The sequence below is a fragment of the Poromitra crassiceps genome (assembly GCF_964638095.1).
Source record: "Poromitra crassiceps genome assembly, chromosome: 11".
NCBI lineage: Eukaryota > Metazoa > Chordata > Actinopteri > Beryciformes > Melamphaidae > Poromitra > Poromitra crassiceps.
This window is the reverse complement of record NC_139643.1, coordinates 51,750,805-51,769,184: the sequence shown is the minus strand read 5'-3', so window position 1 is coordinate 51,769,184 and position 18,380 is coordinate 51,750,805. Positions and strand designations below refer to the sequence as shown.

Here is an 18,380-nt window from a genome sequence, read left to right as displayed (position 1 = left end):
GGGCTGTGTGAAGCGTGTTGGACTTTTATTCTGAAGGGCTTATGACATCATCAGTGATGTCCCTGATGACAACAGTGACATCCCAATGTGACAGCAGTAAGTGTATGTTAATAAGCATCTCGTGCGCTACCCGCGCTCGATTCCTAGGGTTCTTGAACTAACATCTTTTCATTAAAAAAAATACTAATGTGACTTAGTCTTTCTCAAACTACTTTCTACAAAGTGCTACTCTAGTCCCTCAAAATGTCTTAGCTGTCATGGATTATGTTGCATAGTTGTTTTCTGTACTGTTGACAAAATGTGATATTGTAAGTCGCTTTGGACAAAAGCGTCTGCTAAATGACATAATGTAATGTAAATGTGATGTCACACTGATCCGTCCTATAGTAGGACTGTAGTACTGTAATACTTTAGTTTGAATAAATGTTGCTGCTATAAGTAACTCAGTCCAGTTCAAACAGCAGTGAGTTTTGGAAGACGAACCCAGCAGATGTGGAATGATCACTGATAACTACATCATTTCCACCCTTATGGATTTCCCTCAACAACACTGTTGGCCACCGCTTGGTACCCTGGTCTGGGAAGGTCTGGTCTGGCTTGGTACCCTGGTCTGGGAAGGTCTGGTCTGGCTTGGTACCCTGGTCTGGGAAGGTCTGGTCTGGCTTGGTACCCTGGTCTGGGAAGGTCTGGTCTGTCATCATGGTACCCTGGTCTGGGAAGGTCTGCTCTGTCGTCAAGTCATCTTCATCCATATCCTCTCCCTCCACATGCTTCACTGAGACCAGAGTAAGTTCCTCGGCGAAGCGGACTCTCTTCTTGGATGAATTTGCGGCGGCACCTCTGATCTCTTCAGTCCCCTGGGTAATGCTGCAGTCTCTACACACATTGTTATCCTGGTTTGGAACGGGTGACATGTCAGGTGTGGTGGACATTGCAGCAGTATTTTGGGATTTCTCGTTGGATATTGGGTTCAGAAATGAGGACTCTGCTTCCACCGTATTACTCAGATTTGAATCCAGGCTCTCTTGCGTCTTCATCTGGGCCCTTGACTCAAAACAGTCCAAACCTACTCCTCCCTCTTCTTCAATGTCGCTGCACTGTTCAACAAAGGTTGACATGGGCTGCTGTTCTGGTTCAGGCGATGCGACTTGCGTATCGGCAACAGGCGCGGTGTTCTTTTCCACACAGCAATCCTCCATCTGTGTCGTGTCACATCTCTCATCTCTCTCTTTGCTTTTCTCAGTTTCCCCTCGTTCATTTCTCTCCTCATTCTCGCTGTTCGCTCTTTCCCTCTTCTTCCATCTCTCCTCGTCCTCTTCAACTCCTCTGTCCTCCTCCTCGTCACATGTCACTATATCCCTGGTCTGCTTCTTACATTTCTCCTCTTGCTCGACTCCACTTCCCTCCTCCTCTTGTCTCCCGTCGTCAGCAACCATCTGCGCGGGCCCTACAGCCAAATCAAACGTCTCTTTAGAGGGGAGAACAGGCAGTGTGACGGTCAGCTGTCTTGTCTGTATGTTGAACTTGGCCTCTGCTTTCTCCTCGTCCACAGGATACGCTAAGGGCAGCTCCAGTCTGTAGGCTGGGTTGTTAGACTCCAGCAGCAGGGTTCTCCCGTTGACTTCTAGGCTGGTGTCGGAGACCGACTTCAGAAGCGGCATGTCGACAGTGACCATGATCTCTTTGGGCCTGGGGCTCTGGGCCTGCAGGTCCATGAAAGACCGGTATTTCAGCCTGTAGTTTGGCACCGTCGGCTCTTTGAGTTTCTGTGGGTGGGTCTGGAAGGTCTTGGGTTTGGCGGCGCCGTTGTCGGTTCTTTTCCGAGTTGTGGCCATGGTAGGTGTTTTTTCATCCGGGTACGGGAAGGCAAGTGGGTCGGGCTGTGCCGCAGGCTCCTTGGCTTTGTATCCAGGGATCGGCTTCTTGATCACACAAGGATGCGGAGTCCCTTTATACTTGATGCTCAGCGCTCTCACGTTCTCTTTGTCCAGAGTCACTTTGAAACCATCCTGGATTCCCTTAATGGCTATGTTCTCCACCATATCCATTAATCCCTGGTTTTCGGTTGCCATGTGAAGAGTGTCAGGGTGGAAAACCACATCATAGATCATGACCTTTCCTTTGGGGTCTCTGTCTTCTCTCCCAGGGGACAGAGTGTGAGGCAGGGACCAATACTGCCCCCTGTTGCCATTCTCTGATGTTCCCCAATTCAATTTAGGCTTATCAACCTTGTTGTTGGCACAGATGTTGATGAAGCACTCTTGCTTGCCATCCAAACTCGTCCCGAGAGCTCTGAAGGGTTCTGGGTGGATGAAGTCAATGCAGTTTCCCCTCTCCTCCTCCAGCAGTCTTATCTCCTCTTCATACCTTCTCCTGTTCTCTGGGTCTGATAATGATGTTGTGTAATCCAACAGCATTTCCATGAACTTCTCATCTCTGAAGGCGTTTGACAATCTGCTAATTTCATCCGCTGTCATGTCTAACTCCTTCAACTGTTCCGATGATGTCATGTCTAACTCCTTCAGCTGGTCTATGGCCTCCATGCTGATTGATGTCAGTGACATTATAAGCTACTGGACCTACCTATAGCATCTGCAAGTGTCTATGACATCACTGATGATGTCACAATCACTGATGATGCCACTTATGCACAGAGCAATAACCGAATACAGGTGTGGGACACTGTTGTTAAGTGGAAGGCTTGAATCTGTGATTATAACAGATTTTGGGGGTTTTGACTTCAATTGATCAGCAAAGACACTTTGATATTGTGCCTGTGGCTGGTAGTTGAGTTTCATGTGTGGATTTTGCATGTTCGCCTGGGCTTCTTCTCACTGTCCAAAAACATGCAGGTCACGGCCCAGTTGCACAAAGCACCTTAAGGTTAAGATTCCCAGGCACTTATGTATGTACTTAACCTAACTAACTTAACCTAACTAACTATCCGATGTGTACAACATTGTCAGACTAAACTCTGGCTGACACCCCAAAAACCTACAATCCGCTACAGAAAAATGTATATTGTTTGTTTATTAACTGGCCCCTGGCCTTCTATCATTTCACGAAAGTGGCCCCCGGGCAAAGCAAGTTGAGAATCCCTGCTCTAGAGCCACATATGGCTCCTTTATGGGTATAGTTGTGGCTCTTTTAAATCCTACATAAGATAAATAAAAATACAAATCTACAAAAAGGGGGGAATTTTGGGGGGATTGTGGCTTTTGCAAAGTTTTTTTCCCCAATGAGAGTATGGACAGTGTATGGCTACTGCCTTAGAGACTCTAAACTGCCCATAGGTGTGAAGGAAAGAGTGAGTCTGTGATTGACTGACAACCTGTCCAGGGTCCTTTACCTTCTGTCCAGTGCATGCTGGGATTGGCTCCAGTCCCCTGGAACCCTGTACTGTATAACAATATAGAAAGGCAAAGAAAATGAACAAATACCGTAATGTTCATCAACAAGTACATTAGGCTGTTCATTCTTATATCCTGCAAAGCTGACATGTTTTCCACCAAACAGCGGCTCTACAACTCGACTGCAACTGTACATTTGATGTAAATATGAGACCTAGTTGTTGTAAAATGTTTTTAACCTGTTGATGTCATTACAGTAGTTCATAAATGTCATCGTTTAAAACAGAACAATGGCTCCATCTACAGGAGGTATACGTTCAAATAGTGTTTTATACAGAAGATTACACGTTTGCTAATGTTGCTCCATTCAGATTACTGAGAGCCGAGTCAAAGCAAAGCCAATTGAGCAGGTTCTCCCTCTAGTTTGAGTCCAAATGTTTCCGCAAATCAAAGCATCTAGAATAGATCCACTTGAGTCCAGAGCTTCAGACCGAGAGGATGGAGAAAGGTATAAAGCTGAAGCACCCACTTAGCTTGGTGATCTGCTTATAAAGCAACATTTTACACTATCTTCATGTTTGCTTCTCATTCCTTCTTCACACACTCCTCCCCTCTCTTTTTCTATTTCAGGGTGGATATGATGTCAACCAGCCAATTCACAAAGCCCTGTGAACAAAAGAAATCAAACAAAAAAACGTTGCTTCTTATTTTCTTTTTAATTAGGCCACATAGTGCAAAAATAAAACAGATTTAGAAAGTTACAGTCAAATAAGCCACACAAAGCACAAGGCACAACATATTCAAGGCATGCCTAAAAATGTCATCAATGCATAAAACATTTGTTCAAAACAATCAAGTCTGATCAACTATTTCATAATAACACAGGTAAAGGCCATCAGTAGGCCATTTCTTTTACTTGATGAAATGTTGGTTCAGACTGCGTGATGTAACAACATCCAATAATTAATATTGCATGTTTGCTACCATGACATTCCATGATTATGTTCATATTCCAGGAAAATGTATGTAAAAAAAGTAAAACATAAAAAATGTAATGTGTGTAATGTACAGTTTTGTGGTAAATTACATCATAGCAAATGCATAAAAATGTATATCTCATATGAGCTGATTCACTGAAGATGAACTCGTTTACAGATCCTAAAGCAGACAGGCCACTACTGTGTTGCTGGAGGGAGGCGGGGCGTTCCAGAGAGGTAGAGTTAGTGCACACAGACCGTGTTGCCAGATACCGCGAGAAAAACAAGCAGAAAAGGGAGAGTGTAGCTGTGTCGCGTTGACGCTGGCGGCTGCTGGTCCGGGGGGGGGGGGGGGGGGGGGGGGTTGGTGCTCTCACTCCTGGGTCACCTGGGGAGAACCACACAGGAGGGGGGGGGGGGGCTCTCATTCCTGGGTCACCTGGCGAGAAGCACATGGGGGGAGGGGCTCTCACTCCTCGATCACCTGGGGAGAAGCACACAGGCAATGTCACATTCAAGGACGGATTAAAAATGTAGAGCCCACTAAGCACAAACACCTGGAGGCACCGCCTACTATGGCCACGTTCAATTATGTCTCATAAATCATTGCAGCCATTTTGGGTTGATGCCATTTGTTATACAGACTTCGTGCAAGATTTAACTTGAGAATAAAAAATTTTAAAGGGTCAAAAATCACTCCAAAATCCCATATTATTACACGAAGACCTTGAGGAACACCATACAAAAATGAATGCTGTGATTTGGTGCTTAGGGCCCCCTGGTACACAGACATTTGTAAAAAGAATAGGTGAAAATAACTGCAAAAACTGCATGGGATTAGCATCAAGTGGGAATGTCTGTGAAGGGGAGACTTGTGGGTACCCATATAACCCATTATAATTATTAATAATTATTTGTATTATTTGGATGCAATTAAAAAACAATCAGTATATGCACAGTACACATACATCTTTTAAATAGATAAATAAATACTAACACAAATAAAAACGCAACATAACATATTTGAATTGACTACCTCATTATTCTCCAAGGGGTCCTGCTCGTCCATGGGTATGTTCTGATTCTGCATAGCAAGAGGATGCAGAAATTTAGGTTATTTAACATCATACTTTAGGGAATTATGTTTAAAAAAATGTGCTGGAATGAATTTATTATTTGGAGCAAAGACACCTTCCACCAAGACGAGGAATTTGCTCCATATACAGTACATGGCAATAATTAGCAGTAGGTGTGATTTCAACATTATATTATGATTAAGATTGATCATAGCATTGGACCATATTATAATGCAGAGAAAACGCCACTGAATCTGACCTCATTTCCACTTCCTTCAACCCGGCAGCCTGGGCCTGCAAGAGCAAACAGCACGTATAAATTATAATCTTCATACACGTGGTCAGTAAAGAAAGCACTTGACAAACTCAGTGAAACATTGAGCGAGTGAACGTGTCATCATCCACAGTGCTGTTTCACCTTGAGGGTCCTCTGTGCAGCGGCTGGGTCTCTCTCTCCAGGCCGACAGGTTGACGCGGCGGACGTCTCTACAGCGGATGAGCCTGTTGCGCGAGGACATGACACGGAAGACGTCTTGGGGGACGCTGGTGATTCCAGTGTTGTCACAGATCATGGTGGACAGGCTGCTGAACTGCAGAGCTGCCCTCTGTTGGGGGGTGAAGACGCCGGGGTTCTGATACCACATCCTTCAAAGTGCAAAGAAGAGCAGTGTCATGTATTGTCACAATTAGAAATTGAAGGCGGCTTTTACTGAATTTAACTTTCTAAACAAATTGATTTCAAATTCAGATTCCTCATTTTTAATTTCAGTTTTCTCAGTTCAGATTCTGCTTTCGGAGACACACGGCCAGTACACACTGCTCACTTAGCCAACCACAACCACAGTGCCACCACGTGGCGCTGTGGTTGGCTCGTCTCCTCAGCCAATCAGTGAATCTTATTTTCTCCTCACTTGGTGACAAACAAAATGCTACAAATTGTGTCCTAGGTAGGTAGTGTACTGGGCTGCAGAGAAGAGTGAGTCACAAAAATGAATTTTATTCTATATAGTGTAGGACTGATAAAATGCATATATTATGCTTGAATATGTCTTCTCTGCCCCTCCTCAGATAAGAGACTGCACTTGGACTCTAGGTCAAAGACTTGAGACTTGACTTGGACTTGCAAAAAATGACTTGTGACACACACACACACACACACACGCACATGCACACACAGAGCACACAGGTGTAATCACCTGTCACCATCGCGGATCCTCTGGAACTGGGTTCCGATAAGGCAGGCGAACAGAGGCCCGACGCGGCCGCCCCTGACGAACGGCTCGGCTATGCCCCCCATCCAGGCGTCGATGTTGGCCGGCGTGCCGTACAGCTTCAGCAGCCGACGGGCCAAGTCCACGTTGTTCAGCACCGCGGCCAGCTCCTTCTCATTACTAGGCTCTGACAGCTTGCAGAACTTGCGCCATGCATTGTAGCCTAGTGGAGTAAACAGGGTTGGGAGGGTTAGGGTTAGCATAACATAATCCAAGTATCACAATATAAAAGTAATGTAACAGATTACTTTCCGACATTACTTTTGGATTACTTGTGAACAACTTTCCTCCATTTGACTGCTAGATCCCGGTTGCATGCTCCTCAGGAGGACATTTCCCCAAATGACAAACAATAAATGTATTAAATTATAATCCTGCTAGTAATTTTTTTTTTTTAATTAAACGGAACTGTAATCTTGACCACATGTTTTTTTTTGTAACTGTAAGGGATTACAGTTACCGTTTTTGTATCCTGATTACATTAGCTGGATTACATGTAATCAGTTAGGCAGGATGAACAGATGTTTCTGCACTGGTCAAAGTGTGAGTGAGGAGGCGTGTACCAGGCAGGCCGTGATCGCGTCCCCTCTGCATGTTGAGAGAGCCCAGGTCCAAAGCCAGCTCCTGGACGAATTGGAAGAGGCGGTCCCTCAGAGCATCCACCAGCATGGCGTCCGCAGTTTGCAGTTTAGCTCGACGAGCAAATAAACCACGGATCAGAGGGTCAATGCCACCTACACATGGAGACACAGAAGAGCAGCGTTTTTGTTTTTTGTCCGCTACCTCGGAAAACCAATAAGAAGAAGAATCTGTACAAAGTATCATAGTAGAAACAAAAGAGAGGAAACAAAACAACAGTAGAAGAAGAAAAAAGAATGAGAAAGAAAACTTAAGAGCGATCCAAATTCAAATGAAAAATGTCGATGTGATGTGATCTGATGTGATGTGATCTGATCTGATGTGATCTGATGTGATGTGATCTGATGTGATGTGATCTGATGTGATGTGATCTGATGTGATGTGATGTGTAGGTGTGATGTATGTGACTCATCAGAGAGAGTTTAAACTTGGATTTACAGTAAATGAGTTAAGAGATTATGCATGTTTGGCAGTGTTTGATAGGTGTTCCATAGTGTATGGCACCTCTGTAACATAACGGGAAATGTGTTGTGTGACAGTATGATCCTTTATGATCTTATTGGTAGTGTGACAGTATGACCCATTATTATTATTATTTAAAGTATTTTCGTGGGAGAAATGTGCAGTATGTTGTTGTGGCATCTGTGCAATATTGAACGTAACTTGTTACAGCTTTCTTTGGGGGAAATGTGCAACATCTTTGTGCAAGGCATTTGTGCAATACTTTGGTGTATGAGGCAATATCCCTGGTGTGTATGTTTGTGTGTACTGTATATGGATCTGTGTTACTGAATGTTAACTGTACTTTTATACTGAGTCACACAGAAAGTCAGGCAGTTGTCAGTTTACCACCACGCACCCTCAAAGTAGATCCTCCATGGGGAGAAGTAGGCCTTGAACAGGGGGACACTGGGGAACTGTTTGTGCTCTCTGAGGTCTTCATCCAGACGGCTCAAGAAAGGCTGGATGGCCACGTGGGCAAAGCGGTACGCTGCTGTTGCAAACACGTTGGAAATGCGGGGGTCAATGTCGGGATCATAGCCGGGGTACCGGCCCGGTGCCAGCGTGCGGAACACTTCGTCGCCCACAATACCCGGCAGATAGTTCTGGTACACGACCACCTGGGGGAAGAGAGAAGTTTGGGGTGTAAGCAGCAGACACACACATCGGAGATTTGAGATGTAAATATATGAGTGCTGATAGCGCTGGTTCTGGTTCTGGTACCTGCGAGTGAGCACCCAGGATCTTGCGAGCCTCCTGGTAGAGGGTCTCACTGTCCCACTGTGGGTTGATTGTTTTCAGTTCCCGGGCCAAGCGGTTGTGCTCGCGCAGAAAGAGTATGTGCAGAGACGTTAGGGCGATGTTCTCATCCACGCGGACATCACCTGAAACAAACCATGGCACACAACCCATTTACATCCTGCCATCAAGTCAACCAGTCTACGTGCATACTTTATTTGTAGGTGTTCATTCCTTCTTCCGATTAAAAGGATTTATTTTCAATCTCAGGCACAGGCAGAGCTCACACTAACCTGAGAGGGTACAGGGCACCTCTCTCGCATTCATGTCATTGGTGGTTCTTCGGCGTGTGAAGCACATTTGCGGCTTCGGGCCCGGAAATTGGCCAATGGAGAAAGGCAGCAGCTCTCGCCCAGAGTCAGTGAAGTTGGTGTTGACACGCAGCAGGCCTTCATCGCTGCTGAGATTGCGAAGATTCTGCGCTAAAGCGTCGACGGAGCCGTACGTCTGGCTAAGATCCAGGAAGGATGTGAGCGCGTTGATCTGCTCCCTCTTGTTGGGCTCTCCACCAAAGTTAAAGGCCGACACTCCTGTTCCACAGACGGGTGCTGATCTGAACGTGGGGATGCAGCTGTCGGGCCCAGGGCGCCTGCTGGGGTCGCCTTGAGGAATCTGTTTGGATTTAAAATAAATAAATGAATAGGTTAGAGACAAGAGGCCATTTCTTATGCCCAGTGCAAGTGCAAGGCCACGCATTAGAGGACGAATCAGCGTGACGTCACTTGCCACCCAGAAATGCGGAACCCCGCGGCAGTTCATAGTATGAGTTGTGCCAAACAAACGTTCATATCTCAAAAACTATACATTCTATAGGGGAGAGTGGGGTGAGTTGTGCCAGCGGGGAAGTTGTCCACCCCTTGTATCTAGAAAACCATAGAAGAAATTGGTCATGTGACCACACATTTTTGAAGAGGCATCCATTTTACTCACTCTGCAAAGAGGGGAGGCAGATGGCACAAGAGCTAAGCACATTTAAGTTCAAAAAACTGTTTTTTGCCTCTCAAAGTAAAATTTTTATGATCAAGGTTTATTGATTGTTGTGTCTGAACAATTATAGACAAGCTTGAAAACATTTCACACATGTGTTAGTGTTTTAGTAAGCTACAATATGAGGCTATACTGTTAGCATGATGTTAGCTCCAAACCAGCTATATGATACAAGTTTGTTAAAATGGTGGGGATGGGGTGATTTGTGCCAAAAGGCCTGGGTTAAGTTGTGCCAGTGCAGTTGCAGTTGATTTAGTGAAATTTTATTTCATTTTGTTCTTAAATGTTTAAATAGACCTTGTTGAAGAATATTGCAGTATTGGCAAGTGTAGCCTGGCTCTGTGATAGTTGATTTTGTTCATTTTGAACATAAGATGGCGCAGGATGTTTGAGTGAAAACACAGTAGTTGGGGGGGGAACGTCATGGAAAGTATCTCAGCTTGGGTTCGAGTCACATCACCAACCTCGATGGGGAAGCAAGGCTCCGTGCGCTCGCAGTCCTCCTCACAGTCAATGCCGTTTGCGAAGGAGCGGATGCTGGGTGAGAAGGGCGTGAAGCTGAGATCGTGGTCGTTCCACTGGCCGAACATGACCAACATGTGAGTGAAGTCTCTGTCGCTGACCACGTTGTTATCCACTGTCCTAAGGATGTTGTTGGAGACCGCTCTGACCTGGAGGAGGATTGGTTGGTTATATTCTCGATAGTCAAAATGTATTTTACCCAAGGCGATAAACAGTCAGGTATTTCAAGCGTACCAGGGGGAGCACGAAGTTGTTGACCTTCCGGTTCTTGTCCCACCCTTGTGGCTCCCCGATTCCATTATCATACTGGGCAGGCAGCCAGCGGACGAAAGCGGTGTTGGAGGCTCCGAGACGAGGTCTTTTTCTAAACGCAAACCAAAGATTTGGAAACTTGACTTGAGAAAGCCGAGGGAAATGTTCACATCTTCTGTGGTGTGTGGCCCAACAGGTTAAGACATTGCACAAATACTTCCTCTGATGCTAAGCACCACTCAGCCTCACCGACTCTCAGTCATGAACTGTGTGTTGGGGACAGTGCGTTACATTTCATACACTACTCAGATTACATTCTTGTGGTAACGGGTAACTCGATGCGTTCATTTTTCAATTTATGCAATCAGTTATGAGTTACCTTCTAAAACTTGCATTTCATTACATTTATTTTATTTTGTGTTTTGCTGCTGCCTTTGACACACCCTGACTGTACATATTTTGTAAACTTACCTCACCTACTGTAGCTGTCACGAATCCTTTTATAATATGTTATCTCTTTACATTCTTTATATCTTATTTGTTTATGTCTTGTATATTTGTTCTTATCAATGTTACATGAGCACCAATCACACCAAGACAATTTCCTAGTATCTGGAAACATACCTTGGCAAATAAAATAATTCTGATTCTGATTCTGATTACATTTTCAGGCAAAATTACAAAGACAAAAATATTGCACTACATTACCAGCAACACATGGATAAATGTCATAACTGACTTTGAACTGATTGAAGAAAATTATTGGACATTATTATTAAGTGTAAACTGTACATTGGAGAATTGAAAGGACTTCAATATGTTGTGAGCAGTCGCGCAGTAACTTAGTTACAGTAACTTAGTTACTACAAGTAACTTCAAGTTACTGCATTACTTTCTCAGCGCTGGCACAGTGTGGAGATACAGTTAGGTCTGGCTATATGAGACGACTGCGTTGCCAGAACATGATTAGGTTTTTCTCTTAGGGAAATAAAAAGTATTCAGTTTAACTGATTGTTGACACTAAAGTGGATTCAGTTCTAAAATGATCTGCTTGTATGTCACTTTTATGGATGGGGGGGGGGGGGGGGGGGTAGCGAAAGTAATATAGTAAAGTAACGAGTAATGTAACTAATTACTTTTGATACCAAGTAATAAGTAAAGTAATTGTATTACTTTTTAAATGAGTAATCAGTCATATGTAACTAATGACACTTCCTGAGTAACTTGCCCAACACTGGTTGTGAGCGCTATCTGCTGTTGGCTTTGAGGCTCTGGCTCATGATCTTATCTTATCAGAGGTGAGCAGAAAGCTCCCTCGCCTTTCAGAGGTTCATCTGTTCTTTTGATAACAATCGATTGTTAAGTTAAGTTAAGTTAGTTTTAATAAAGACTAACTTAGAAAATTAACTAGTTACTATTTAGCAGAAGTAATGAAGTAAAGTAACTAGTTAGTTTCAAAAGTAACTTTCCCCAACAGTGGTGATCCTGAAATAAACAGATTCTAGCCATTGATCCAACATGAATGATAATAACAACACTGCCTGTTTAAAAATGCGCTTTTTCAATGTGTGCTTCTTCTGAGAAAAAGAGCACCTTAGATTTCATACTGTATATAGACCCTTTTCACAGCAACCGTTTGAGGTCGTAAAGCAGGAGGTAAAGCCAAAGTAAGTAACCAATACATTAATGATGGTTCCACTCCATTTAGGTGATCCAGTGCCAGGGCCCTCATTAATGTTCTTGGTTACATCTGCTTTATGTCCTGCTTTCCCACCTCAAAACGGTTGCTGTAAAAAGGGCCTATAAAAAGTCATTAAAAGTTTTACTCATTCCTCTGTACTAAAAATGTAAGCCTATAATGTCAGCATGTCTCATGATGTCATAATAACATTGTTGCTCTTACAGGTTGTTGCAGATGCTGGTGATTAGACGATATTAATATGAGCCTGTCTCATGATGTCATAATAACTTTGTCTCATGGTGTCATAATAACATTGTCGCTCTTACCGGTTGTTGCAGATGCTGGTGATTGGACGATATTTGTCCAGGTTTTGGATTATGCGGCAGTTTGGCTCCATGGCCTGAATTGCACATCCAGTGATCTTGCGAAGTTCAGCTAGCTGCTCCCGTGTGAGTAAATCTGAGGAATGTGACAGATTTTTTTTTAGTTGGCTATGTGCGTGTTTGTGTGTGTTTGTGTGTGTGCGGGCGCGCGTGTTTGTTTGTTTGTTTATTTAGATCCCCAATAGCTACTGTAAAAAACAGTAGCTACTCTTCCTGGGGTCCACATTAATATTTTACAATACTTCAATTATGAAAATACATTATATTCACATACAAACATTATTTACAAATATACATATCTGTATCATTCTTACTCATACATGCTACTACAACCACTTAGACACACAAGGCAAAAACCAACAAAACACATAACCACAAACACTAGCTCAAAACTTATCTAATACATACAATTGCTCTATATAATAATTGAATATGTAATTAATTGAATAAGTGAGAAAATAAATTCCTTTATAACAATGAATGAAAAGCTCAAAAACAAAGGTCATGTTATATTTTACAGTTCTTGTGTAAACAGATATAATTTTAGTTTTTTGTTAAAGCATGTTTTATTACTTTGTGAAATCAAAAAATGTGGTAATGAATTCCATGCCACCATTGCTCTGTAATAAACTGTTCTCTGAAATAGACTAGTTCTGCATGGAGGCAACAAAAATGTGTGTGTGTGTGTGCGTGTGCGTGTGTGTGTGTGCGTGCGTGTGTGTGTGTGTCTGCCTCTTGAGTGTGTCTGCATGATGTTTAGTCTAGTCTGTAGTCTGTGTCTAGTCTGGTGTATCCTGACCTGTGGCGTTGATGGAGCGCTTGTACACGTGGTGGACCCGGTCGTGCAGCAGGCGGAGCGTCTGAATCATGTAGTCTGCAGACCTGACGGCGGTGCGCGTCTCTCCGCGGGGCTGCTTCATCAGACGCAGGATGTCATGAGGCCTCACATCCTGCTGGAGCACTCTTTTCACACTCCTGACAGAGCAACAGGTACATAGTGGACACACAAAGAGTTTTAGGTCTATTTATTTGCATTTATTTATTTATTTGCACACATAAACATCAAACGGATAAAACAATTCAAACAAGAAAGTAAAGTGCAGGTCGAGACGAGAAACCCTGGAAGAGCTTATTAAGTGTCTCTCCACCTCAGAAAACCAAATATGATCAATAATCTGTACAAAGTATAAAACAGAACAGAAAGAAGAAGGCAAAGAAAAGAAAATCAACGGTAAAAAAAGACAAAAAGAATGACGACAACAAAGAAACAAAAAATAAACAAAAAGCAATCAAGATGAGTTAGTAGACAGCAGAGGTGGAAAGTACTCATGTAGTACTTATGATGGGTTTTTTTTAAGGATTTGTACTTTTTAAGTATTTTTATAATGCTATACTTTTACTCTTACTTGAGTCATTTTAATAATAGGTATTCTACTTGAGTACTTTTAAATGTACACTGAGTAAATTCAAATGTTTGTTTTGCACACCGCACTATGAGAACAGCACAGTAGCATTGGGACTGCTCGCTAACAGGTTCAGAATCACTTCTGCATTTAGGGCGCCCAAACTGTAGTCGTGCTTCAACACGGGCCAAGTGAATTACACACAGGTGGTGCTTCAACACGGGCCAAGTGAATTACACACAGGTGGAGAGACGATCAAATTGTAATGATCCGCATCGTCACATTAGTTCAGAAACATCAGTTTCATGTGACACTGATGATAGCAGCCAGAGCTAAATGGATGTGTGTGATTGTGATGTTGCTGCTAGCAGCTCAGCTCGTCTGGAGAGAATCTCCAAACTGAGCAGCATCCCTGCTGCATCTGAACCAGCTGTTCAGTATGAAAGACAAGACAGAGACAGCTTAGCTAACACTGCTAACATCATCTGCTGGATGTGTGAAATGTATTTGGCCGAATAATTAACATATAAAACATTTCAAAACGAACATGAATGTACTTTTACTCGAGTACTTTGAGTACTTTTAAGTACGCTACTTTTTTTTACTCTTACTTACTCTCGTGTCGTGAGGACTGTGTGTGACTCGTGATAGTGAAAGATTAGGATTCACAAATCAATTGGCGGTGAATGGGTGAAAATTGCAAGTCATTTCAAAGAGTTCCATTTCTTATTCTTAAAATGTCTAAAACTATGGAATTATATTATAGGCTACTGAATAGTTTGAATGCAACATTACAGAGTAGCTACGACATGAAATAGGTTTTCAGTGTACGCTTTCAGAACGTTTTTTAAGAACGACAATCCAATAGTTGACTCTGTAGGATGAAGAAAAGTAAAAGGTTGACTCACACGTCTCTGGAGTACTTGTACGCATCGTCCACAAGTTGCTTTGCTTCCTCAAAACAACTTTGGAGAAAAGGACCGCCAAGAGATTCCCCTGCAAATGAAAAGAAACAGAGATATGTGAAGTTGATATGACAGATTTGAAGCAAGTTTTAGTCAGGCCATGTCGGGTCGAGACCAGAGTAGGTCGATGTTGAAGCAGTGATATAACTTTACAAATTCAGGCATGATTGGGAATAACAGTTTGAGAAAGGTGTAATTGCATAAAGGATGTACCTGTTGGGTTGCAGTGACTGGACACCAGGCAGGTGGCCAGAGTGAGGACACCGACCAGCAGCTTCATCTCTGAGACATCACGGAAGAGAGTTCCACATGAGAAATCCATTCACAAGGAGGTATGATCGATCTATCCTATAAGTACTACAGTATACCAGAGACTGATCTATCCTATAAGTACTACAGTATACCAGAGACTGATCTATCCTATAAGTACTACAGTATACCAGAGACTGATCTATCCTATAAGTACTACAGTATACCAGAGACTGAGATAGGATAAAAAGAAGAGAAATATGAAAATGTTCTTACCTGTGTCTTTGAAGATTGAAGATCCTCTGAACTTCAGGTTGGGGCTGTGCGTGCTGTGAGTGATGCAGGTTATATAGCATACTGTATAGACAGCCTAAGGCCTCGCCCCCAGTATCGGTTCCTGCCCCCCCCCATGTGGTTCCTCGATTCCATCACCATACTGGGCAGGCAGCTAGTGGACAAAAGGGGTGTTGGAGGCTCCGAGACGAGTTCTTTATCTAAATGCAAATGAAAGATTTGGAAACTTGACTTGAGAAAGCCGAGGGAAATGTTCACATCTTCTGTGGTGTGTGGCCCAACAGGTTAAGACATTGCACTAATACTTCCTCTGATGCTAAGCACCACTCAGCCTCACCGACTCTCAGTCATGAACTGTGTGTTGGGGACAGTGCGTTACATTTCCTACACTACTCAGATTACATTATTGTAGTAACGGGTAACTTGATGCGTTCATTTTTAAATTTATGCAATATATGAGTTACCTTCTAAAACTTGCATTTCATTACTTTTATTTTCCTATAAGATCTTTACATTTTCAGGGGGCATGGTGGTGCAGTGGTAAGCGCTGTCGCCTCACAGCTAGAAGGTCCTGGGTTCGATTCCCACCTGGGACGCTGTGAGCGCTGAAGGAGTGCGTGCCCGACCGCATGTCCTTGAGTGCCCGCCGCCCGGGTGGGGTCATCAAAAGGGCCTTATGTGTGGAGTTTGTATGTTGTCCCCGTGCCCCCTGGGGGTTTCCTTCATATAGGATCCCCACACCAAAACATGCAATATCCTGGTTGCTGAAGTGGTGCCTCCTCTGGTCGTTAGGGGCGCCTGTTTGGAGGGAGGGGAACTCGTTGGAATAGCGTCATCCTCCCACGTGCTATGTCCTGCTATGTGAAGATGTTTACATTTTCAGGCAAAATTACAACACAAATTTGAGCTGCCGCGCAGCAATGGGTCATGGCCCGCCACTGCTGACATCATCAGTGATGTCACAATGCACAATTGCTTCAACTACTGTGAGAGCAAAATCTTGTCAATTTTTTCCGTGAAGAATCGAGCTTTATTTAGCAAGAATTTTCAGTAGCTGTTTACAGTACAGTTTACAGTAGAACATTTTGATGCGCTGTGGGCTCAATTTGTGATCAATCGGAAATCTGTTTGAATATTTTGTGTAGGACAGTCTAACGATGAAGATGCTTAAGTTTGGTGTCGTTTGAAGAAAAAATGTGGGAGGAGTAGAGTTTAATTAGTTTGACAGTTTTTGCAGTTTTGCGGTCTTTGGACTTCATAATTGGCGATAGGTTGCAGTGTACAAAAGTTTCTCCTCACTTGGGCCCACATTTCGGTGAAAGTTGCCTGCTTTGTTATGAATTTTCAAAGTTTGAAACTTTAAGTAGTGACAACATCAGGACTATTGGCGCCAAATTTCGCGTCGACGAAGTTTGGCGTGGGACTGGACCTTTGTGCAGTTTGGTTTATTTTCATGCATGGGAAGTCCAACTTCCCAGAAGAAGAAGAAAAAGAAGAAGAAGAAGTATAGAAGAAGAATATTGGCAAATACAAACAGTGGCCCTGCCGCTGGCCTGGCCACTAATTATTGCACTACATTACCAGCAACACATGGATGAATGTCATAACTTGGACATATGTACATGACTTTGAAGTGATTGAAGAAAAGGATTGGACATTATTATGAACTGTAAACTGTGCATTGGAGAATTGAAAGGACTTCAGTATGTTGTGAGCAGTGTTGTGCAGTAACTTAGTTACAGTAACTTAGTTACTTTCCCCAGTAACTAGTTATGTAAGGGATTACATTTCCCAAAAAGTAATTATATTACCGTTACTAATCCAAGCAACTTCAAGTTACTGCATTACTTTCTCAGCGCTGGCACAGTGCCAAAAAAACTGTGTGGTGATACAAGGTCTGGCTATATGAGAAGACTGCGTTGCCAGAACATGATTGGGTTTTTGTCCTAGGTAGGTAGGCAAATAAAAAGTATGAAGTTTAACTGATTAATCATTATGTAACTAATGACACTTCCTGAGTAACTTGCCCAACCCTGGTTGTGACTGTGAGCGCTCTCTGCTGTTTGTTTTGAGGCTCTGGCTCATGATCTTATCTTATCAGCTGTGAGCAGAAGCTCCCTCGCCTTTCAGAGGTTCATCTGTTCTTTTGATAACAATCGATTGTGGACTCAGTTCTGCACAATAAGAGTGAGCTCATAAGCATAAAGTATTTTAAAGTCACGGTTTTAAGTGAGTAACTTGAAAGTACTCCAGTAGTTAGTTTTAATAAAGACTAACTTAGTAAAGTAACTAGTTACTATTTAGGAGAAGTCATGAAGTAAAGTAACTCGTTAGTTTCAAAAGTAACTTTCCCCAACAGATTCAAGCCATTAATCCAACATTAATCCAGTGAACTGTCGAGTGATTCTTGTGGAATCAATATTGACAGAAATTATGCTTATTTAGATCACGTGTGTCAAACTCAAGGCCTGGGGGCCAAATCCGGCCCGGCACCTCCTTCTATGTGGCCCGCGAGAGCTAACAAAGAATACAATTTGCACAATACAATTCTAATTCTAATGAGTTGTAGGCTGTTTGTTTTTCCTATAATTGTGCTTTCAGAGCTAATTATTATCAAGTTATTGTTACTAAAACCAATAATAATCGAATCAGAGCCAATTATGTAATATGATAAGTAGGCTAGAAACATATCGTGTTACATTTACAACCGGCCTTTTAATGGCAGCCATGATGCTGATGTGGGCCAGGATGAAATTGAAGGAGTTTGAAGTCACAGTCACTTACTTGATGGGAGAGGACGGCTTTATAATCAGTCGCTCGCTCTTCTAAGGTAACGCGCTTCTTCACTGCAGTCCTGCATGGATCACCACTACTCTGCATCATGTAGCTCATGTTCATTGTTACTGTAAAAAAGGGACAGCGGCAGTTAAACTGTATTACTAATGGGTTGATACCTGGTGCAGCATTTGTGTGCGTATCCCTTTAAGACCGCGAACGCGTTAACGCGGTCTTAAAGGGATACACACACAAAT

At 43.0% G+C, this 18,380-nt stretch overlaps 2 protein-coding genes across 3 annotated transcripts; both read right to left on the bottom strand.

Annotated features, from left to right (window-relative positions):
• Window positions 1-443: 443 nt before the first annotated feature.
• LOC310785107 (uncharacterized protein) lies at window positions 444-2,543 on the bottom strand (the record flags this gene model as incomplete). The annotated part of the gene is made up of 1 exon (XM_083646092.1): window positions 444-2,543. One exon carries the CDS (start codon window positions 2,541-2,543, stop codon window positions 444-446), a length of 2,100 nt encoding a protein of 699 aa, XP_083502218.1.
• A 1,503-nt stretch (window positions 2,544-4,046) lies between these two features.
• Window positions 4,047-15,406, bottom strand: LOC310784542 (eosinophil peroxidase-like). Of its 2 annotated transcripts, XM_083645530.1 has the most exons (17): window positions 15,331-15,406; window positions 15,019-15,087; window positions 14,749-14,836; window positions 13,237-13,412; window positions 12,381-12,513; window positions 10,356-10,485; window positions 10,064-10,270; window positions 8,846-9,224; window positions 8,538-8,698; window positions 8,173-8,434; window positions 7,238-7,408; window positions 6,600-6,837; window positions 5,822-6,048; window positions 5,663-5,697; window positions 5,364-5,411; window positions 4,767-4,811; window positions 4,047-4,715 (listed from the first exon to the last, which is right to left on the bottom strand). In XM_083645530.1, the coding sequence occupies exons 2-16, from the start codon at window positions 15,083-15,085 to the stop codon at window positions 4,797-4,799; spliced, it is 2,337 nt and encodes a 778-aa protein (XP_083501656.1). In that variant the 5' UTR covers window positions 15,086-15,087; window positions 15,331-15,406; the 3' UTR covers window positions 4,047-4,715; window positions 4,767-4,796. The 2 variants fall into 2 exon arrangements, with proteins under 2 accessions (XP_083501656.1, XP_083501655.1); XM_083645529.1 differs by having other exon boundaries at window positions 4,047-4,811.
• Between the last annotated feature and the right edge of the window lie 2,974 nt (window positions 15,407-18,380).